Source organism: Convolutriloba macropyga, chromosome 13 (genome assembly GCF_964194025.1).
Source record: "Convolutriloba macropyga chromosome 13, txConMacr16.3, whole genome shotgun sequence".
Classification (NCBI taxonomy): Eukaryota; Metazoa; Xenacoelomorpha; order Acoela; family Convolutidae; genus Convolutriloba; species Convolutriloba macropyga.
In genome coordinates, this window is record NC_134480.1 from 20,780,788 (window position 1) to 20,806,381 (window position 25,594).

A 25,594-nucleotide genomic window follows, 5' to 3' on the forward strand; every position below is an offset into this window, starting at 1 on the left:
ATGATTGAAATATGTCAATGTTAAAATCACCCAAGACAATCCAATCTCGATTACCGCCAGCTACCGATTCCATTAATGAGTCAAACTCCTCAACGATATCGGCAGCCTTCGAGTTAGGAGGCCGATGGATAAACAGAATGACGAATCTGAGATTTTCATAGGTGATAGACACTTTAAGGGTTTCCATTGGGGTTTCCATTTCGAAGCGCATTCGAAAACAAGTAGGCCTATACCTCCTCCTCTGGTTCTTTGATTTTTAGCTATTGATTTGCTGAAGCCCGGAAAAGACATTGACTCCAAATGGTCAATGCCGTTCAGCCAAGTTTCAGTTAAAGCTATGACAGTCGGTTTGACTTTTAAAGAAATTAGAAACAGAAGCAACTCATCATAATGGCTTTTTAGAGATCGAATATTAAAGTGTAGCAACCAACGTATTTTTTTAGGAATGAGCACCAATTTGATTTTTAATATAGGTTCCATTTGAGGTGGTATCACTGTTGGTAGAGAAATGCTGCTGAGAAAAACAACTCCAAACGTCGTTGAAGTAATAGTTGAGAAGATGGTCACCATCAAATAGATTACTTATCTTTTCCATCTTTTTGTTGCTCTTCCAAGTAAAGAAGATGTTTCCTTCTTTGGTTCGCATTGACTCAATCCTGTGATCAACTTTCATCATGTTGAACAACCGCAAACGTGGGGCCATCAAGTCTTCGTAATTTTTAATGTCTTTCGTCTCTGCTGCTTTAACTAGATTTTTCTTGTTTTGAAGGATATTGATTTTTGTAATACGCCTCGAGAATCGCACAATCAACAGTCTATGACCAGGTTTCTTTGTCGGAAGTCTATGCGTAATTGAGATATCTTGTTCATTTATTTCGCTTTTAAGAAATCGTCTACGTTCGACGACTTGGATTACAGAGTTGATTACAGATCTGAATTTCTTCTTTCCGAACAAATGCTATATTGAGGAATGTCGAGAAAATAGAGATCCAACTTTTAATTATGAATGGTATCGATTTGTATGTAAACTGTATCTCTGCTATAGCTTACCAAACAAGAGTTCAAATGTTTTTTTTTCTAGTTTTTCTTGAATAAACTTCTTCAAAAACTTGTGCTTGTAATATTTGACACTTCAATCAAAATTTGACGTTAAACCTTGCAAATAAGCAAGAATTTCTAAAGAGAAAGATGTCTCTAGAAAGAAGCAACTGTTTTACTTGCCCGTTATTCCCTTCAGGTGGCTATTTTTTCCTCTTCATTGTCCTTCACGATTCGGTCCATTGATTAGAATCGATAGGCAATCTAGAATAAATTGTCCCATCTCAGACGATCTAATAATAAATTAATTGTTCGCATGTTTTTCCACACAGTATCAACGATATACCCTTAACGGTCTTAGATATGATATCTAGCATTACACATTACAATAAAGAAGTAATGTGTATATGGTCGCTTCCGCACGGTGGAGCCGACTCTATCCATGCTTAAAATTTTTGATTTTATTACATTTAGCTCATTTTTACTAATGTTTTCTTTAATTTAATATTTCTTTTTATTTTACTCTAAAAAAACAATAATAATAAAAAACTTTATATATATTCTCTCTAAGTATTATAAAAATCTAATTCACTGATAAAATCTAAATTTACCATTACTATCTCCAATGCCTTTATACTCAAACTCTATAGCTATAAGCATAATTAAACAATAAAAATTAGCCAACAATAAGTCCAACTCCGCATACTTACGCACACCATGCGCACGCGCACGGCCGCGCATTGTTTCCTACTCAAAAATTTCAAAAATTTTATTATAATTATATTTCCGGCTCACAATTTTATTGAAAATAAGGCTTTAGATAAGGCTTTGAGACAAGGCTAGAGATAAGGACTTAGATAAGGTTGGAGATAAGGCCAACTATAATGCTAATGATAATGCTAATGATAATGCTAATGATGAAGCTAATGATATAAAAGTTTATTTAATAATCTACTCTTCTAATATTTGATCTATATCTTTACCTTTGGCTTTTAATTTACAATATATTAGATAATAATTATAATACTCGGTTTCTTCTTTTATTTCTTCATCAGGATGAATACCCCAAATCTATTTTTTATGAGAGTTTTTTATATGGTTCCTTAATCCACAAAAGCTAATAATTGAAGGGCAAAATTCACACTTAACTTTAGTTGAATTACATTTTTCACATTTTGACTTGTTTTTTATCAAAACATGTTATTTGATTTATAACTCTACATCTATTACAAAATTTATTTGTTATCTCAAATTTTGTTTCTATATGGTTATCAGTGAACGGATTCCGTCCGTGGCATGCCAAAGGGGCATCAGCCTTCGTACCCCAATTGCTTTGCAGATTAACAACAGTGAAACTGCTCCGCAGATTAGAATTAGAATCAGAGTTAGAATTAGAATTAGAATTGGAATTAGAATCAGAACTAGAATCAGTCAAAGGGGCTTCGCCCTGGGTTCCCAACTGTTTCGCATATTAGAATCGGAATTATAATTAGAATTATAATCAGTGAGACTGCTTCGCAGATTAGAATCAGAATTAGGATTAGAGCTAGAGCTAGAGCTAAAGATAGAACTAGAGCTAGAGCTAGAACAGTTTAAACAGTACCCCATAATTTACAAGAATTTTCTTGCACACAGTTACCAATTATTGTTTGATTTCCACAAACACACTTACTAACTCTATCTTTATGTTCTATTTTATAATGAAATAGCAAAGTGTGTGGGTTTCCACATCTATAATTACAATGTAAACATTTCACATGCATTATTTATAAGAAATCAAAACTTTTTAAACATTTATAACTGATCATGAATCTGTATATTTTTTTATATTTATAATTAAACTTATATTTATTTTTATAATTATACTTATATTTATATTTATAATTATTTATATTTATAATTATTTATAACTAGCTATAATTTCAATTAAACTTCTAGAATGATCATTAGAGAAGGTTAACATACCTAAAATTTTCATACCCAGCTTATTAAGAGTATTATATTTATATCTTTTATCTAAAATCTTTTCGTTACCCAATCCAGTTTTATCTCCAACTAAATTTACAACTTTATCTCTAAATTTTTGATTATTTTTATATAGATCTTTTAAATCATCTATACCCTTTTCATTTTAAGCTTCACTATCTTCATCTACAAAGCTGCTTCCCTGATCAATATACTCTTCTTGTTGACGGGCATTACTATCTTGTTCATGGGACTTCGTCGATCCGTGAAACGGCTTCGCCGATGCTTCGCCATACTCTTGATATGAAGGTGGTAACCCATCCTCACCCCAAGCATAGTTAAGTAATGTAACCGTTCTATTTATCATATGACTTGCAGGTGCTGTCACTTGTGCTGCAGTTCTTATTGTTGTATCAGGTTTAATACATTTCTGTATCCAAAATAGTACACTCAAACCCCCTCATTTACCCCCTATATACTTTGCCCAATCAGTAGCAATCTTTTTTTGTTAGAACATCATTCTGAGTTTTAACACTAGTAGAATATATAGTTATCTTTATTAATAGTATTTCTGTCTGTAGCACTATTCTTTAGTGGTTTAATATAATCTATAATTTTATTTATCTCACTATTCTCTAATTCATCTTTTAAACTAAGAGCTTTAAGGTCTAGGAAACTAAATCTTGAGTCATAAAACTTAGTTATATTTCTATCAATAATAATAAAAATTTCCTCTTTCTTTTTATACTTAACCATACCATAACAAAGAGCATCATCTGTCCCATCTGTACAATTATTATAACTAATATTTAACTCTTGAATTATACCATGCTTACACTCATATGTTGTACTTAAAATTATTAAATAGATCGGCCCCATTATAAGTTGTTTTATAATAAGTGTCACAATTCATTCTAGTCATAATATCTATCTGAGCTGGTTTTTGACACATCAAAATCATTTGAATATTCCTATTTCTTCCTTCTGTAACATAAAAAACTATATCTTATTAAACTTATCACCCCTATCATCAAGAACAATTACACTATTTTGGAATTTATGTATATTTTTCATTGTGATCTTATTTATATCACTCATATCAAATCCGGCATACGGCTTTCCAGTCTTGGGATCATTCCGATCCCTTTCATCTTTACAAATTATGATTATAGAACTTCGGTCATGGTACTTTGTCCATGCTTCGCCATGTTCCATCATCTGAGAAGCAGGTTCCCCGATGGACCTCCGGCCATATTCCCCCATTTGCGTTTGCCATTGCTCTTGTGCCATCATAGACTTTCGATCTTGATTTTGATCTTTATTCTGATCTTGGTTTTGATTCTGATCCTGATCTAAGTATAACTTTAAATATTGTTTAACAAAATAAGTCTTTCCTGTACCAGTGGCACCATAAACAATAGTATGTAATGGTGACTTTTCAAATTCAAATCTAACTAAACTTTTATTCATAAACCCACCAAAGTTTTCTTCTAGCTTTGTATATTTACTTGGCAAGTCATAAAACACTATAAAACAAACAAATGCTACTAATACGAAAATAAAAATTAAGGGACCGTTTCCCACTTTTTTATCCATTGAATATAGTCTTATAATTACACTTAGATTTATAATTAGACTTAGACTTAAACTTATAATTAGGCATTAATTTTTTTTATATAAAAAAATGCTTATCCTAAGTTTTGAAGAATTCAATAATGAATTTTGTATTGATAAAGAACCATTGAGTAATATCAGAATAAAAGATATAGGTAAAGATATAAGTCTAACCCCAATAGAAATAATAATGAGAGATGAGAGCCAAGAAATCATTAATGAGCATAACTTTAAAATTATTGTTAATTTACATCCAACTGATGTCACTCAATGGGTTCTAGTTATAGAAAGGAGAGCTGGTAAGGTTATTACTTTGGCAGTTTTGGTGATGAGACTCTACCATTATTCTTAGAAGAATATGTTTATCTGGGCTCTAATGAAAGAGTACAAGAATATAATGAATTTTATTGTGGGGCTTGTTGTTTATATATGATCTATCTTATTGATAGAAGATTTACAATAGAGGGTGCTTTGGATATTCTAGTTAATCAAGTTAAATGTCCTGATGGTTAAAAAAATGTCAGTGTTTGGCTTGTAAAGTTGTTGTTGAAGTTGAAGGTAATCAGGGAACCTGCTTGGCTTGCCACGAGCAGAGCTCGTTCGCAGATGACAATGTTAATGTTAAAGTTAATGATGATGTCAATGATAATGTTAATCGTAATGACAAAAAAACAATGACATTGACAATAACAACAATGACAATGACATTGGCAAACAGGAGACCCCATTATCAGATGACGGCGTTAATGTTAATGATGATGATGATAAATATATTAGTATATTTAGTGAACGGACTCCGTCCGTGGCACGCCAAAGGGACGAAGTCTTTGGCCTCCCTACCAAACAAATAGATAAGTATTGTTCACTGTGGATGTGGATGTGGAGGGGCCCCTTCCCCAAAGGCATCAAGGCTTGGTGCTCCAGTAAACAGTAAAGGGAATTTATTGATCAATGTTAATGAAAGTCTACAATCTTGGATAACTGATAGTAATATAACAGTCTATGTTCTCGTCCCAGAAAACCTCAGATGTATAATAGCAGGTCCTAGTGAATGTGGTGAGACAGTCTTATTAAAGAATATATTTATACCCGGCACACAATTTGCTGGATCATATACCATTGGTCCTACTGGTAATCAATATAATGATTTAGAGTATAAAGATATCGTGTTTATCAAGGATATAAAAGAATTACCCCACCCTGATAACCTACCAAAAGATATAAAAAAACTCATGATATTTGATGATGTTATTGCTAAGGAACCAATTATTAATGAATACTTTTGTAGAGCTAGACATGAAAATTGTGATATGATATATCTTAAACAAAAAATATTCTCAGCAGATAGGCAGAATGTTAGAGAGAACTGTAATCTATATTTTTTCTTTGAACAAACAGGCAAAGTCATCACTGCTATATATTATGATCACTTTTCTGGATCTCAACTTAGTTATAATGATTTTAGTAATATATGTGAAAAGGTGGGGTCCAGTCCTTATAATTACATTGTCATTGATGAATCAAATTAGATATGGTTGTGGTAAACTAAGAAATAATTGGATTGGAGTGTTTTAAAATTAGGTATAAGTATAAGTGTAAATCTATATCTAAGTCTAAACCTAAGCCTATGACTATGACTATGACTAAGTACAAGTCTAAATCTATGACTAAGTCTAAGTCTATGGCTATGACTATGACAATGACAAAATCTACAAATAAATCAGATGGGTCTTCGACCAGCCAGTTACACTAGATCTGCGAAGCAGCTTCACTGATGGGACTTTGCCCAACTGACTACGTCAGATGCAAATAAAACTCAATACATCCCCATTAAAGTCTATAGGTCTTCCATGCTCATCTTCAATATGAAATTCAATATATTCTATTCTATCCTTTGTTGCATTTTGATATAACATATTAGTCGGTATAATATTTGTTAGATAGACTGGGGGTTCCCTTAGAGTAAAAGTATACAGTGTGTCTGTGCTATTGCCATTATGTTTAACACCACATTTAAGATTACAATGAATATTAATAGTACTAAAACCCATAATATCAAAAATCTTTTAAGATGCATATTTACCTTGATCATATTTTTTTTCTAAATCCTAGTAATGAGGCTTTTGAGTTTTCTACATCAAAGTTAATTGCACCTTGTTTTATTTCCGTTAAATATTTCATTGTATTCTTATCGGGTTCTATTATAACATTACCATTAGTTTCTTCTTTTATTAATTGTGTTATTTCAGTTTATTCATATGCACCCGGTGTAACAGCTGAAATCGGTGAAACCGCTTCGCGGACGTTGCCTTCATACAAAAATTGATTATTTGTTCTATTTACATTAAACACTGAGTTATAAACCGATAATCTTATTAAACCTAATTTTGCTGTAATAAGTATAGGTTCACTAAAGTTAAACTTTTCTGTTGGCTTTCTCAATCTAAAGATAAGTGTGCGTTCTTCATTAGTTTAAGTTAAAGCTTCATGTATCTTTTGTAGTTCCAATAAGATTAAATTGTCAACCTTTTTTTACCTATAAAAATGGACTTTGATTTGAATAAAACTTATGAATTTAATATTGATATACACAAAAGTAAGATTATAAAATATAAACCAACTAATCTAGCAACAATGATTACGGTTAGTACTAATATTAATATCATTTTCAATCGAGAAGAGAACCATTTAAATATACTTGATTCATATCTTGAGATGGAGTTTGTTGTATCAGATAATGCTGGTGGTGTATTTGCTAATAATGCTAATATCAGATTAGTTAATTATGGTATGATGGCATTATTGAGTTCAATTAAGCTTGAAAATAGTGGTGGTAGGACAATTGAACTTATAGATCATTGTCATCCTAATCTATTAAGGTGTAAGTCATTAACTAGCACTTGTGATGATTATGAGAGTGGTTTTGTTAGAAATCAAGGTAATAGAGATGGTCAACTCAAAGGTGATCATGCTGCTCCAGAACAAGGTCATATGTATATGATGATTAAGATGAGTGATCTATTTGGTTTTGTGAATGATATATCGTTCTGAATAGAGAAGAGAACCATTTAAAAATACTTGATTACCACTACCTATTGATAAACTACCAAAAGATATGAAGAAACTCATGATATTTGATGATGTTATAGCTAAGGAACCAATTATTAATGAATACTTATGCAGAGCTAGACATGAATGTTGTGATATGATATATCTTAAACAAAGTATATTCACAGCAGATAGGCAGAATATTAGAGAGAACTGTAATCTATTTATTTTCTTTGAACAAACAGGCAAACCCATCACTGCTATCTATTATGATCACTTTTCTGGATCTCAACTTAGTTATAATGATTTCAGTAATATATGTGAAAAGGTGTGGTCCAGGCCTTTTAATTACATTGTCATTGACGGCGTTAATGTTAATGATGATGATGATAAATATATTAGTATATTTAGTGAACGGACTCCGTCGTGGCACGCCAAAGGGACGAAGTCTTTGGTCTCCCTACCAAACAAAGAGATAAGTATTGTTCACTGTGGATGTGGAAGTGGAGGGGCCCCTTCCCCAAAGGCATCAAGGCTTGGTGCTCCAGTAATCAGTAAAGAGAATTTATTGATCAATGTTAATGAAAGTCTGCAATCTTGGATAACTGAAAGTAATATAAAAGTCTATGTTCTCGTCCCAGAAAACCTCAGATGTATAATAGCAGGTCCTAGTGAATGTGGTAAGACATTCTTATTAAAGAATCTATTTATACCCGGCACACAATTTGCTGGATCGTATACCATTGGTCCTACTGGTAATCAATATAATGATTTAGAGTATAAAGATATCGTGTTTATCAAGGATATAAAAGGATTACCCCACCCAGATAAACTACCAAAAGATATAAAGAAACTCATGATATTTGATGATGTTATAGCTAAGGAACCAATTTTTAATGAATACTTTTGTAGAGCTAGACGTGAAAATTGTGATATGATATATCTTAAACAAAATATATTCTCAGCAGATAGGCAGAATATTAGAGAGAACTGTAATCTATATTTCTTCTTTGAACAAACAAGCAAAGTCGTCACTGCTATATACTATGATCACTTTTCTGGATCTCAACTTAGTTATAATGATTTTAGTAATATATGTGAAAAGGTGTGGTCAAGGCCTCATAATTACATTGTCATTGATGAATCTAAAATTAGATATGATTGTGATAAACTAAGAAATATTTGGATTGGAGGGTTTTATAATTAGGTATAAGTATAAGTGTAAGTCTATATCTAAGTCTAAACCTAAGTCTATGACTATGACTATGACTAAGTACAAGTCTAAATCTATGACTAAGTCTAAGTCTATGGCTATGACTATGACAATGACAAAATCTACAATTAAATCAGATGGGTCTTCGACCAGCTAGTTACAGTAGATCTGCGAAGCAGCTTCACTGATGGGACTTTGCCCAACTGACTACGTCAGATGCAAATAAAACTCAATACATCCCCATTAAAGTCTATAGGTCTTCCATGCTGATCTTCAATATGAAATTCAATATATTCTGTTCTATCCTTTTGTTGCATTTTGATATAACATATTAGTCGGTATAATATTTGTTAGATAGACTGGAGGTTCCGTTAGAGTAAAAGTATATAGTGTGTCTGTGCTATTGCCATTATCTTTAACACCAGGTATAAGATTAAAATGAATATTAATAGTAATAAAACGCATAAAATCAATAATCTTTTGAGATGCATGTTTACATTGATCATATACTTTTTTTCTAAGTCCTAGTAATGAGGCTTTTTAAGTTTTCTACATCAAAGTTATTTGCACCTTGTTTTATTTCCATTAAACATTTCATTGTATTCTTATCGGGTTCTATTATAACATTACCATTAGTTTCTTCTTTTTTTAATTGTGCTATTTCAGTTAATTCATATGCACCCGGTGTAACAGCTGAAATCGGTGAAACCGCTTCGCGGACGTTACCTTCATACAAAAGTTGATTATTCGTTCTATTTAAATTAAACACTGAGTTATAAACCGATAATCCTATTAAACCTAATTTTGTTGTAATAAGAATAGGTTCACTAAAGTTAAAGTCTCTGTTGGCTTTATCAATCTAAAGATAAGTGTGCGTTCTTCATTAGTTTAAGTTAAAACTTCATGTATCTTTTGTAGTTCCAATAAGATTAAATTGTCAGTCTTTTTTAGCTTATAAAAAAGGACTTTGATTTGAATAAAACTTATGAATATAATATTGATATACACAAAAGTAAGATTATAAAATATAAACCAACTAATCTAGCAACAATGAATACGGTTAATACTAATATTATATCATTCTCAATAGAGAAGAGAACCATTTAAAAATACTTGATTACTACTACCTATTGATAAACTACCAAAAGATATGAAGAAACTCATGATATTTGATGATGTTATAGCTAAGGAACCAATTATTAATGAATTCTTTTGTAGAGCTAGACATGAATGTTATGATATGATATATCTTAAACAAAGTATATTCTCAGCAGATAGGCAGAGTATTAGAGAGAACTGTAATCTTTTTATTTTTTTGAACAAACAGGCAAAGCCATCACTGCTATATATTATGATCACTTTTCTGGATCTCAACTTAGTTATAATGATTTTAGTAATATATGTGAAAAGGTGTGGTCCAGGCCTTTTAATTACATTGTCATTGATGAATCTAAAAATAGATATGATTGTGGTAAGCCAAGAATTAATAGGGATTGGAGAGATTTATAACTAAGTATAAGTATAAGTCTATACCTAAGTCTAAGTCTAGGTCTATGACTATGACTAAGACTAAGTATAAGTCTAATTCTATGACTAAAACTAAGTCTATGGCTATGACTATCACAATGACTAAATCTATAACTAAATCAGATGAGTCTTCGAATATCTAGTTACACTAGATCTGCGAAGCAGCTTCACTGATGGGACTTTGCCCAACTGACTACGTCAGATGCAAAGTAAAACTCAATACATCCCCATTAAAGTCTATAGGTCTTCCATGCTCATCTTCAATATGAAATTCAATATATTATATTCTATCCTTTGTTACATTTTGATATATCATATTAGTCGTATAATGTTTGTTAGATCGACTGCGGGTTCCGTTAGAGTAAAAGAATACAGTGTGTCTGTGCTATTGCCATTATGTTTAACACCACATTTAAGATTACAATGAATATTAATAGTACTAAAACCCATAATATCAAAAATCTTTTAAGATGCATATTTACCTTGATCATATTTTTTTTCTAAATCCTAGTAATGAGGCTTTTGAGTTTTCTACATCAAAGTTAATTGCACCTTGTTTTATTTCCGTTAAATATTTCATTGTATTCTTATCGGGTTCTATTATAACATTACCATTAGTTTCTTCTTTTATTAATTGTGTTATTTCAGTTTATTCATATGCACCCGGTGTAACAGCTGAAATCGGTGAAACCGCTTCGCGGACGTTGCCTTCATACAAAAATTGATTATTCGTTCTATTTACCTTAACCACTGAGTTATAAACCGATAATCTTATTAAACCTAATTTTGTTGTATTAAGTATAGGTTCACTAAAGTTAAACTTTTCTGTTGGCTCTATCAGTCTAAAGATAAGTGTGTTCTTCTTTAGTTTTAGTTAAAGCTTCATGTATCTTTTGTAGTTCCAATAAGATTAAATTGTCAGTCATTTTTTGAATTATAAAAATGGACTTTGATTTGAATACAACTTATGAATTTAATAATGATATACACAAAAGTAAGATTATAGAATATAAACCAATTAATCTAGCAACAATGAATACGGTTAGTACTAATATTAATATCATTTTCAATCGAGAAGAGAACCATTTAAATATACTTGATTCATATCTTGAGATGGAGTTTGTTGTATCAGATAATGCTGGTGGTGTATTTGCTAATAATGCTAATATCAGATTAGTTAATTATGGTATGATGGCATTATTGAGTTCAATTAAGCTTGAAAATAGTGGTGGTAGGACAATTGATCTTATAGATCATTGTCATCCTAATCTCTTAAGGTGTAAGTCATTAACTAGCACTTGTGATGATTATGAGAGTGGTTTTGTTAGAAATCAAGGTAATAGAGATGGTCAACTCAAAGGTGATCATGCTGCTCCAGAACAAGGTCATATGTATATGATGATTAAGATGAGTGATCTATTTGGTTTTGTGAATGACTTAGAAAAGATTCTATATGGGATAGGATTTACACAAATATTAAAAACAAATAATAATGATAGAGCTCTATTTAGTGTTGATGCTGATCCTAGCCGAGTTGCTAATGATGATAATATTAAAATTACAGATATATCATGGTGTAAATCTAGTATTGATCCTAGTGATGATAATAGAATTATTGTACAGAAAGGATTAAATAAAAACAATAATATTGATTTTTATTATTATGAAAGCAAGACATTTTACAAGAATGTACCCAATGGTATTAACTTCTTATTTGATCTTGGTATGGAAAGTGGTATGGAAAAACCCCAATACATAATAATTGGTTTTGAAAATAGTAATGTTAATGAACAAACTCATGATGCAAGTACATTTGATATAATGAATGTTACTGAATGTTATTGTAAGATTGGTACTGAGTTTTATCCCGAGGATAGAATGAATAATAATTATGGTACTAATAATTATAATGAGGCTTTTAAAGAGATTGTTAATTTTAATAAAGATTATATTGGGTTACCTCATAATATTAAACCATATATAAATCATAGAACATTCAAAAGTAGTTATGGATTATATGTATTTGATACTAGATATCAAAATTATCATATAGGACCACAACCAATACAAATTAATTTTACATTTAGTGCTGCATTTGCTGATTTTATATGTCACGCAATGGTATTAACTAGTAATTTTATTAGTGCCAATAGTGATGGTAATAAGATGGTTGATATAATCTTGTAGTTATAGTTATAGTCAATGTTATAGTTAATAATAATAGTATAGTTATAGTTATAGTTATAGTTATAGTTATAGTTATAGTTATAGTTATAGTTATAGTTATAGTTATAGTTAATAATAACAGTATAGTTATATTTATAGTTATATACTTGTACTTATACATAGTAATATCCACATACTTATACTTGTACTTATACATAGTAATACCCATATAATTATACTTATACTTATAGCCAGTTAGCTCTAGTCATTATCTTAACCAAACAATTTCCTACTAGTCTTAACAAAACCTTTAGCATAAAAAGTATCTAGTTTCTTTTTTTTTCTCTAGAGTTAGACCTTTAGCTTCAAGTTTAGTCTTGGGCTTTGGCTTAGTCTTAGCCTCAGGTAATCGCCCGGCTTATTCTTAGTCTTATGTAATGGCTTAACAACAAACGGATTATACTTTTTAACTTCCATTATTTTTCATATATAAATATGAGTAGCTTTACTAAGTTTAAAACTAATTCTTATTGTTGTGGTGGTAGACATTATAGTGGTACTAAAATAATAATAGGGGTTGTCTCAGCCAAAGGAACTAAGGTGTTAAAGGGTAATTGTAATAAATGTAAAACGAATAAATCAATGACTGTCAGTGATGCAACAATAGAAGCAGCGGGATTGAAAGACTTCTTTAAGAGTTTAGGTAAAGCAACAGTTAACTTTTGAAAGAAAGTTGCTAGTAACCCAGTAAGAGCATTAGAAAAATCAAGTAAAATAGGAAGTGCTGCTGCAAGTAGAAACCCTAAAGCAGATCTAGCAGCTACACCTGATTTAATTAAATTTGCAACTACTGGTGAAGGTATAAAAAATGGTACAAAAAAGTAGAGGGTTATATTTAGGTACTAAGAAGAGACAGTTTAATTATATTAGAGTTTAAATAATAACTTTGTCTATCAGGAACTGCATGGCATGCCACGGACGAAGACCGTTCGCAGATGACTATGGGTATGACTTTAGCTTTGACTATAAGTGTTAGTCTAGGACTATGACTATGACTAGGAAAAAAAACTATAAGTGTAGGTCTATGACTATGACTATTACTATGACTAGGACTAGGTATATATCTCATGATGAAAAATAATACTAATAATATTATTACTAAATACATTATTACAACTAAACACTATTAACTTTAGTTTTAAAGATTACTCAATTTATTTTTCTTGTTCTTCTTATATTCTCCGTATACCTTAACTAATTCATTATATTCGTCATTATCTATTTTATTATCATTCATTGATTTAGTATATAGTTTCATAAACTAAACTGTTTACTTAAAATATACATTTGTGAATACTTTATAATTTTATTTCTTATTTTTCGTATTAATTGTTTTTGATAATGAGCCACAAACAGTTGCTGTAGTAAAAGCTATTGTTATGGAATAAGGTAATCCTATGCCTGTTAATGCAACTGATGTTGATGTTGCAGTTGTTGCTATAGTTTATAATAATATTTTTGTTATCTCAGCAATGTTAATGTAAATCTTATATCTAATTAATTTTTTTATATAATTATTAGTTTCGGTTTCATAATAATTTCTAATATCTTTTATAATATTAATGTTGTTATTAAATTTATTATTAGCTTGAATCGTTTCATTTATCAATCTTTTTGATAAAGATGACAGATCCGGATATTAAAATCTGTCTCCCGGTGCTGATGGTTGACTCATTTTCAGTAGTAAAATAACTCTCAATATCCTTCATTGGATTTTCTTGTTTAAAACCATAATGCATCTCTAATCTTTCTTGTTCTTTGTTGTCTACTAGCTTACTTTCTGGTAATATAGCTATAATATATTTTATAACTATCTTCATCAAAAATGATGAAGATAGTTATAAATCTTCGTCAATTTCACCTAAACCTCTCCATCTATCAACACACGCATCACCCAATTGAATATTAGTAATTGACTGATTAAACTTATTGTTATCAAACTCCACTTTTAATTCAATATATTTTAAAATGGTATCAGCGGAATTTTTGTTGCCAAAATGAACAATATTAGTTTCAATTTCAGTCATCTTATTGGCCAATGTGGATATATTAGATGAGTTAAGAGAAACTAGTTCAGCTGTATCACAGTCAATCCATACAGTATCTCCATTGGTTATAGATGATGGCAAACCAATAATATTAGCATTTAGTTGGCCAATTGTAACTTCTTCAAATGTACTCCATCTTTTTGATCTATGGGAGGGTGTACATTTGTAATTTTATAGGTATCTTTTATGTCAATATTATCATTGTCTTCCGGGAAGAAACCATGAGCTTTACTTAGTGTTAAGTTGTTCATTGATGTTGATGTTGATTGATGTTTAGCCTGATTGAGTCTGTTTCTTGTCATCTTTGTTTTTGTTTACAGTAAGAAATATACCTAATGATTCCAAAACCTTATTATTAGATTCAAAATCAAACTCGGATTTGAATAGTTCTTTTCATAGTATTTACCTTCTATGATCTCACCTTTAATATCTTCTATTCTGTCTGTTGGTGCCTGTGTTTTTAAAACTTCATTAACTTTAAATAATTCATAATTCCAGTTAGAAGTGTATCCTTTAGAGAAAATGTTACGTTTGCCGGCATTCCTGACATAATCACCAACTTTAAATTTAGGTTTCTTATTCTTAAAACTAAAAGTGTATTTAACCTTATCGGGATTATTAGAAGCATCAATGGGTGTCATTTTGATAGTAGAGTGAATGTTATTGTTATAGTTCTGTCTCATATTCTTTAAGTAAGGATTTAAATGTTTTATTGTAAAACTCACTAACTCTATCTACCCATAACTTTTCTGGTTTTTTTCACTTTCAGAGTCATCCCGTGGATGTTCACCTAGTACTATTTAAAAGCCATTAGTTATAGATATGCCAGATTTATTCTTCAGTGGAATTTTCTGAATATATCTATAACTGTTAATATAAGCTTATATTTATTATTGTATTTACTTAGAGATGATTTGGCTATCAAATCAGCTGACCATGTTTCATCTTTATATAATGGTATTATTCTTTCTCTTCTAAATTTTGTTATTTCGGGGTTGAATACTTCTTCAGCTAGGAGTTGTTGTTTAGTTTTAATTGTTCGTTGTTGTTTTTCCACCATTATTTGTTTAACATAATCAAAAACAAAATTATCTAATTGTTCTTGATTAATAATTTTCATAGATTATAGTTGTGTAGATATATTTAACATTTCATCATATAATCCATAATGAGCAGCTTTAGTTTCTAGTATACGTAATTTTAGTCATTCTACTAAACTATTTGGGTCTATTTTGCTAAGACCACTAGCTTTCACTTCTTCATCACTCTCGTTAACAGTTTCTTCCTCTTCTTCTACTACAGCCCCTTGTTCATAATCACTAGTATCACGTTGATATTATTTGTCTTCACTGGATGTTGTTATTGATATAACCTGAGAAGTGGGTTCACCGATACTAGCAAACATTCTTCTTATAAGTTTTGATCTATTACTTTAGTATCTCCTCTTTGTTTATAACCAATATACTTTAGAAATTGTTTTATTTTGATTTCATCACCTTTTATATCTCTTTCGGTTACATCTTTACTAGTAATAAGCATAGCAAAGCCCTTAGAAAAATCATAGACTTTACATTTCTTTTTTTACCATCTGGTATTAGAGATACATCTATATCATTTTAAATTTGTTCGAATTCGCATCGATATTAATTGGAATTGTTCTTTTGTTTGTTTACCCTTTTCTAACAAAATATCAATCATATCATTGTCTACAGTAAATGTGTTGCCTCTCTCATCTTTTAATTTTACACGTGCATCGGTTGTGGGTGTCATGAGAGCAGCTCGTTCATCAAAAAAGCTGTTTTGTTGTTGGTTCCATAGACTCAAAAGAATTAGTATCACTGTCTAATGCGGCTAAATTTTTGTTTTGAAGAGCTAGCATTGATTCAGCGTTTGTATTTAAAGTTTTAGTTAAAAGATCAAATCAATCTTCTCTGTCGCCATAATATCCTTGTTGTCTTAGTTTATCTTCTAATCTATTTCTTCTGTATAGTTTTCAGACTTCCCACATTTTTTAAGATAAACACATTCCCTACAAGTGAAAAGTTTAAATCTATAGTTTGATATATGTTGATTTACTTTGCATAAACTACATACTAAATATTGATCTGGGTCACTAAAATGACTATGCATATGATTATTTTTTTCTTTATATGTTATAGTTTCAATACATACGAAACATATATATGGTTTACTTTGACACTCATCACAACTCCAAGACCAAGCCTTATTTTTACATTTGTCACATTTGGTTCTATATATTTTTGTTAAAAAGGTATATAAATAATATTATTTCAAATTTTGTTGTATAAAAATGAATGGTCAAAATAATCTTTCCGCAAATGAACAACTCCAATCTGGAAGTGAGCGAGTTTAATTGGGAGGTGGGCAAGCTCAATCTTCAAGTGGGCAATCAAGTTCTTCGGATATGACCATCCAAATTTTGTTAAACAAAAACAAGACAGAAGTTAAAAACAAACCAATAGATAAAGGAGAACAAAAGAGGGAAGCAGAAAAAGGTTTAGAATCAATCAGAAATTTTAATAAAATAAATGAAGAGATAAAGAAGTCTTATGGTGAACAGGAAGCAAAAACAAAACATCGGGAAAAGAATATGCGTGAGTCTTTGCTAAAGGCAGAAGCTAAATACTTAGAAGATGACGATGGAGAATCATCTAGAGATGGAGAACCATCTAGAGATGGAGAGTCATCTATAGACGGTGAATCATCTAGATATCGAGATAAAGATAAAGATTCAGATTCAGATTCATCTAAAGATTCAGATTAATCTGATGAAGATTTCTATTCTAAGAAGCCTAAAACTCATTCTAGTAAGATTAGATGTGAAGAATGTAATGAAGAATTAACACAAAAGAATTATGGTAGACACTTTCATTCACTTAAACATAAAAAGAATGAGCGACTAAATAACAGAAATAAAATTTTTGAGAGTGCTAATGAGAGTGGGAAGAAAATTACTAATGAAGATATAGAACAAAAGATAGACAAGCAGTATTCTGAACTAGAAGGAATAAAGTATTGTGATAGTTTTGACATGTATCTAGACAATAATACTGCTTATAAAAAAACATTTGAAAACATTAAGGCATAAAAATAATGTAAGGCTAAATAATGGGGAAATAATAAAGAATGGAGATAGGTTTGATTGTGTAACATGCAAGACTACTTTAAGTCAATATAGTGTGGATAAACACTTTAAAACAAAGACACATCTAGATAATGTTGGGGGAATATCTAAAGATAAAATAACTAAAGACAGTTCAAGTTATTGTGATATATGTAACAGTAGATATGATATTAAAAAGAAACACATTGCATCAGAACAACATAATGAAAATAATAAAGAGAAAAAACTTGTTGAAGAAAAGTGGACAGATAAAGTTAATGAGTTAAGATTAGATCATAACATGAAGCACAATCAAATAATAATATCCAGTAGTGATTATGACGATCCTAGATTCTTGGAAGCATTGGAGGCAATGCACAACATACACCCCCAAATTAAATTTAACACCTTTGATGTAGTAAGGTATTTAAAACCTACATATGATAAGATAGAAGAAAATGAATTCACATTGAGGTTAATGACTAGACAATACGATGGACCTTATGACTTGGATATGTTGAATGGTGAACTGGAGGTTAGAATGCAGGAATAAGAAATGAATCAATCTGGTTGGAGCAAATATTTATCAAAAGAACTATGTATATACACAGGTTTTATCCAACTGGAGGATGTACTACTATGGTACCATTCCCATCTAGATATATACTTAAAACATAATACTCATAATAAATGTTTACTATGGTGTTTAATTGCTTATCTACATCCTGATAAAGACCACCCCAATATAGTTAGTAATTATAATAAACCTGAATATATTAATGAATAAAAATTACCAAAGACTCCACTTCCTTATTGATATAAAGATTTTCAGAAAATGCAAGAGATGAATGAAGATAAAGTATTAGTCAATGTGTTTAATCTAATTAAAACTATAAATCCTGTATTAATCAATCATAATGATCCTAAAGGATGTAATATAATATATTGGGATAATCATTATCTACTATGTAAAGATGTCTCAATCTTATTAAGATCATCTAATCATAAAAGTTGTCCACGTCTAAAATGTTGTGTGTCATATAGAACTGAGGATGCATTAAATAAACATTTAGAGATGTGTAATGATACTGGAAGAAGAACATTCCATAATAATGAATATCTAAAGTTCGATAAACTCCATTATAAGAACAGAGTACCATTTGCTATGTAATATGTTTTTGAATGTATAATAAAAGATGGGAAACACTTACCTATTGCTTGTGGATTATATTTAAAAGGGATCATTCTGGTATATTAGAAGATGAGTATGAAAGTTACTGTGGAGGTGTTTTAGTTGAATGGTTTATAAGTAGGATGAGTTATTATAAGGAATTATTTAAAGGTATATTTAGTATAAATGTTCCATTGAAAAAAGATAGTATTACTCCACTTACTAATATGTGTTGTTTTTGTAAAGATTATATGGATAGAAACATTGTTGATGATCACCTAAATGGAAAATTTGGAGGATATGCTCACAATAAGTGTGACCTTCAAGCCAAGAATAATTTTGTTCCAATATATGCATTTAATTCTACTAATTATGTTAACCATCTATTTATAATTAAACTGGCAGAGAAGGTTAGAATAAAAGTATTAACTAAGACTGATGAGAATTATATTTGTATTGATATGGGTCATACAAAAGCTTTAGATATGTTTAGGTTCTTCCATCCACTAAGCTTGAATAAGATAAGTTGTATAGTACATAATAATGAGTTAGGTAAGCTGAAAGATGAAATACCTAATGATACTATTATGGAAGCTTGTTTCCTTAAAGCAAAAGCATTTTGTTTAAATACAGTTCAAGGTGAAGAAGAAAAGAAGTTAGAAGGAATAACTTAAAGTACTATTAGAAACCAAATTATTTCGGAAAATTATACTAATGCTATATATGAAGGTAAAACTAAGTATGTAACTATTTATACTACTGATAGTAATAGGCATCATTTAGAAACAAAAGAACAAAACAAGATAGCTATGGATCCATTTGATGATAAAGGCATTAGAGATAGTAATGGTAAATTTAGATTCTATCAGTGAATTAGATTTTTATAATATTTAGGGAGAAGATATATAAATTTATTTTTATTATTATTGTTTTTTATTAGAGTAAAATAACAAGAAATATTAAATTAATGAAATTATTAGTAAAAAAGAGCTAAATGTAATAAAAGCAAAAACTGCAATTTTAAGCATGGATAGTTATTATTGTAGAGATTATAAGGATAGAGACATTGTTGATGATCACCTAAATGGAAAATTTGGAGGATATGCTCACAATAAGTGTGACCTTCAAGCCAAGAATAATTTTGTACCAATATATGCATTTAATTCTACTAATTATGATAACCATCTTTTTATAATTAAACTGGCAGAGAAGGTTAGAATAAAAGTATTAACTAAGACTGATGGGAATTATATTTGTATTGATATGGGTCATACAAAAACCTTAGATATGTTTAGGTTCTTCCATCCACTCAGCTTGGATGCCATAAGTAAAACATTGAGTGATAGAGAGTGTGTAACATTAAACATGGATTAGAAAGACGTAAAGGTATATTCCATTATGAGTGGTTTGAGAGTATGGATAAACTTAATAATACCAAACTACCACCCGAAGAAGCATTCTTTTCTAAGTTGAAACAAAGTGGTATCACAGATAAAGAATATCAGCAGGCTTTAGATTGTTGAAATAAAACTCGATGTAATACAATTGAAGACTATATGATGTTATATCTTAAAACTGATGTATTAAAATCGGTAAATGTATTTGAGAAGCTTAGAGATAAGTGTTTAGAATATTATAAAATAGATCCTTGTTACACATATTCTACTCCTGGATTGACTTGGTTATGTGGATTAAAATATACTAATGTTGAACTTAAATATTATAAAGAAAATACAGTTAATATCTGTGACACAATACAACTTGGCATTAGAGGTGGGTTCGCTTCAGTATTAGGTGATTGTCATTTAATATGTAAAACTAAACAAGTAGATCCTGAGTATACTGGGAAAGAGAATTATCTAAAGTATTTAGACTTCAACTCATTGTTTGCATCTGCTATGGTTCAAGCTTTACCTACTGGTGAAATCAAATTATGTGATAATCCAGAAACTGGCTTTGCAGAAGTAGTATATACAAGATCTTGCTCTAACACAGGATATATCTATACCATTGATATAAGGTATAATGATGACTTGAAACAGAAAACAAAGAAATATCCATTTTTTCCTGAAAAGACAAAATGTGACAAGGATATGAACCTAATGAGAAGTTGATGATAAAGTTTACAGATAAGGAAGATTATGTAAAAGATGGAGAGATGTTAGATTGGTTTTTAAGTAATGGTTTAAGATCGGAAAATATTATAATTAAGCAAAAGTTGGAGTATAAAATAGTGAATGGTTAAAACCTTATAATGAGTTTAATATTCAGAAAAGAAAAAAAGCTAAAGCTAACGGCGATAAACTTGGTGATGTGTTTTTAAGTTAATGAATAACGCCTTATATGGAAAAACAATAGAGAATGTATACAATAGACAAGATGTAGAGTTAGTTAATGATGTAGATAGATGTGTTAAATTACTAACGAATGTCAGTTTTAAATATGCTGTGGAATTTGATGATGACCTAGTGGCCGTACATAAAATTAGAGGTAATGTTAAGTTAGATAAGTTTAATTATATTGGTTTTGTTATATTAGAGGAAGCTAAACTGTTTATGTATAAAGCCATATATGAATACTTTGAGAAAATGTTAACTTGTAGTTATCATTATACAGATACTGAAAGTATATTTATAAATATTAATGATCCTTTAGATTGTGATATAGAAAAAAAATGAATAAGATAAGTTGTATAGTACATAATAATGAGTTAGGTAAGCTGAAAGATGAAATACCTAATGATACTATTATAGAAGTTTGTTTCCTTAAAGCAACAGCATTTTATTTAAATACAGTTCAAGGTGAAGAAGAAAAGAAGTTAGAAGGAATAACTAAAGCTACTATTAGAAACCAAATTATTTCGGAAAATTATACTAATGCTATATATGAAGGTAAAACTAAGTATGTAACTATTTATACTATTGATAGTAATAGGCATCATTTAGAAACAAAAGAACAAAACAAGATAGCTATGGATCCATTTGATGATAAAGGCATTAGAGAAAGTAATGGTAAATTTAGATTCTATCAGTGAATTAGATTTTTATAATATTTAGGGAGAAGATATATAAATATATTTTTATTATTATTGTTTTTTATTAGAGTAAAATAACAAGAAATATTAAATTAATGAAAATATTAGAAAAAATGAGCTAAATGTAATAAAAGCAAAAACTGCAATTTTAAGCATGGATAGAGTCACCTCCGACCATATACACATTACTGAAAGACCCACAATTGAAACACCCGAGTGCAAGTTTGGGTATGATAGACAAGTGCAATGCTAGATATTGACCCAGGTTGAGGTGTCAGACCAAAAGTTGATATTTCGTGACCATCCCAGAGTGAACATGTCCATGAACATGTTCAGATTTTTGTGCACTACAAACTAACTTTTCTGCAGTCCAAAATTAAATATTCGTGCGTTCATGTCCAGACGTTCAAAGTTACCTGTGTCCAGACTTTCGTGCTCGCAAAAAAAAAGTTCGCGCGCTCCAAAATAATGATTTTTATCGGATTCATCAGGAGTTTTTCAAACTTAAACTTCATTCAATTTGATATCAAGTGATTCCCTATTCAACGGGAGTTTAAAACGGCAAGAGCTTTTGATCAAGCTTTACTAGCAAGAAAGAAAGGTTTTCTCGTTTCTTTTAAGCTCCAAATAACCTAATATTATTTCAAAAGTTTTTTTGGTCGAATCGAGAAGTTATTCAAGCCAAACTAAATTTGACGTGGCAAGTCTCCAGTATATTTGAAGTCTGGAACGCAGGAATTTTTGTTATGGCATGTATTCAAAGAAGTCAGAATTTCTTAAGAAATTTTGGACATTACTAAAAGTCCAAATTTAAAAACTGGCTTTTTAATGGAACAAGGAATTGTTCAAATCCGACCAAACTCGTAGTCAGAGAGTCCCTATTTAAGGAAAAAATCCAGAGCAGCAAAAGGTTTAGCTTGTCTACATAAAAAAATGCATTTCTCTCTTTTTAGTTTCATATAAGCAAAATATAAGTGAATGATATATTCTAAAAAGTAATTTTCTCTCATCGGGTCAAGGAGCTGTTCGAATCAAGCCGAAACTTGGTGTGGCAGATCCCCAGTGTAACTTGAGTCGGGAAAAGAGTGAATTTTTGTTCCAGCTTCACCAGAAAGAAAGTTTCAAATAAGCGAATAATATGCGAGACATGAATTTGGGTAGTTTCTTATAGCACACAAGGTAATTTGTTTTTTTTTCTCTGGTGAGCGCACGAACATCTGCAAATAAGCAGGTTTGAACGCACAAAAGTCTGGGCGTAGGGAACTTTGAACGCACGACAGTCTGTTCATGAATGCACGAATTTTTCGAGTTCATGATCAGACTTTTTTGCGTTCGAAGTTGCCTATGTCCAGACTTTCGTGCGTTCATTTTTCTTTCCAGACCGTGCAATTTTGATTGCACAACACCCCCTTGTGCGTTCATTTCGGTCGGGACATATCAACTTTTGGTGTGACACCTCAATCTGGGAATACCTGCTATGAGTAGTTCTGTTGCATGGTTTCTCGGCTCTGTTAGAGTCATTTCAAAAATCTAACTCAGATCGCTAATACTCACGAAGCCATATTTTATCAATGGTGTCACGTAACCTATACGCGAAGCTCCCTGTTCGGGGATCTAAAATCGATTACTATGGAACCCTAGTATGAGATGTAGACAAAACTTGGAACTTTTTTTCTTCAGCATTCCGGAAAATGGTAGCACCGGATCCGAAAAGCAAAACTACATCAAGCAACCCAACTGAGAAGAAGAAGAAGAAGAAAAATGCAACTCAACCATCTCTGACCCTAATAAGCAAAATTGTTGGTTTAGTGAACTTGGTTTTGATTCTGAGCGTGATTGGGGTGCTTGGAGTCAATCAATTCTTCATATTCTCTATGTGGACTGACACGACAACTGACGATCTAACAGATAAAATTTGAGCAGAACAAAAACAATGATGACTAAGTTATCAAAATTCACGAGAAGAGTCAAGCCATTTTCGAAATAATAGAAAAAAAATGCATAATTGTGTTCTATTTTTTTGTTACAAAGATGTATCCCCATTTTCCGGTATTATATTAAATTGATTGGTTTCAAGTATACGTAATTCATTCTTCGATAACTGAAAAAAAAATCAAAGTTGAAGCGATCCAATGATCAAAATGATGCAAAATGATTTGATAAGAAAAACGGTGGTTCGGTATGTAAATACATGCAACGTATAGGGACCAATCAAATCCGGTATAATAGTGAAATTTTGCGGAATTAACGCTATAAAATAGGCCACAATGTCGTCTAAAGATTAATATTTTTTTCATAAATTTTTTTGCATTTTCTTAATTTTGCTTGTTTTTTTTGCTTAATTTTGCTTAATTTTTTCTTGGTTCTATATACAATCAATGGTATCCAAAGGTTGCGTTTCCCAAAAAGTGAATTTCCAGTCTGCAGGTAAACACACCAGGGGGCTTTAGGCGTTTAAAGTTATACAGACTGGGAACAACGAAAAAACAAAAGTGTCTGAACATTAACGCTATCAAATCTAACCATGGAATGCATGAAATTCTGGTGATCGCGCCAAGTTCCTTATCAAAATCTGAGCGCGCAGTGTAGGGACGGGAACTCATGACAGTCTTGTCATGAACGCACAAACGCCTGAACAGAACGGCTCGGAGATCTTTTTTCCTAAATACACAGAAAACTTTACGTTCGTTTAAAATCAAATTTTTGTAAGTTCGTTTCTAGGCTTCCGACAGAAAATTACCTTGGTGGTAACAAGATCCATGCTGATGAAGACGCTAGAAGATTCCCGATTCGAGTTATGAATAAATTTTTTTCTTCTTCGGCATTGTAAGGCTGATAAGCATCCTAATATCGCAAGTCGAAATTCCTTTTGCTATCAAAAAATATTGTGATTCCAAATTCAATGCCATCTAACCAAATTCGTTTGTTCGAAGAAATATACGTAAGCAAAAGTAGCTGAATTTTAAAATCAAGTTTAGTAAACTAGAAATTTGAAATGACTACACAAAAAAGCAAACTTTTCAACCAAATATTTTGAGCTAACAAAAAACAGTAACAAACTTTTATGGTTTCTAATTCGAGTAAACAATCGATCCATTAAACAGTCGATATACTAAAAATCGAGATGTTAACGATCATTTGGTTGTTTCAACATCATTTTAGAAAAAAATCGGAATCTCTTTTTATCAATTTACACTCATTTTAATATTATCTCCCTTAGTTTCCTTTTTCCGGCCAAATTTTCGTTACCCCTGATTCAATTTTGTTTTTGCAGTATTTTTATCAACAGTGGAAAAACGCTTCTCTTAATCACTGATTTTATTTCATTTTAACAAAATTGAAATTTTTAAAAAGTTCTTGACATTCTTGATATGAACGCAAAAAAGCCGGAACATAATGGCTCGGAATTCTTTTCATAAATACACGAATAACTTTACGATCGTTTAAAATCAAATTTTTTTAGGTTCGTTTCTAGGCTTTCGACAGAAAATTACCGTGTGGGTATCAAGATCCATGAAGATGAAGACGCTAGATGATTCCCCGATTCGAGTTATGAACATATTTTTTTCTTCTTCGGCATTGTAAG

General features: G+C 30.7%; 1 protein-coding gene across 1 annotated transcript in view; it reads left to right on the forward strand.

Annotated features, from left to right (window-relative positions):
* The window catches only part of LOC142351654 (uncharacterized), a 49,899-nt gene that overhangs the window by 13,106 nt on the left and 11,199 nt on the right, over positions 1-25,594 (forward strand). The window contains exon 2 of the mRNA XM_075403795.1: positions 23,689-23,923. Coding sequence (XP_075259910.1) covers positions 23,700-23,923 — 224 coding nt within the window. The 5' untranslated portion in view covers positions 23,689-23,699. The remainder of the gene's footprint in view (positions 1-23,688; positions 23,924-25,594) is intronic.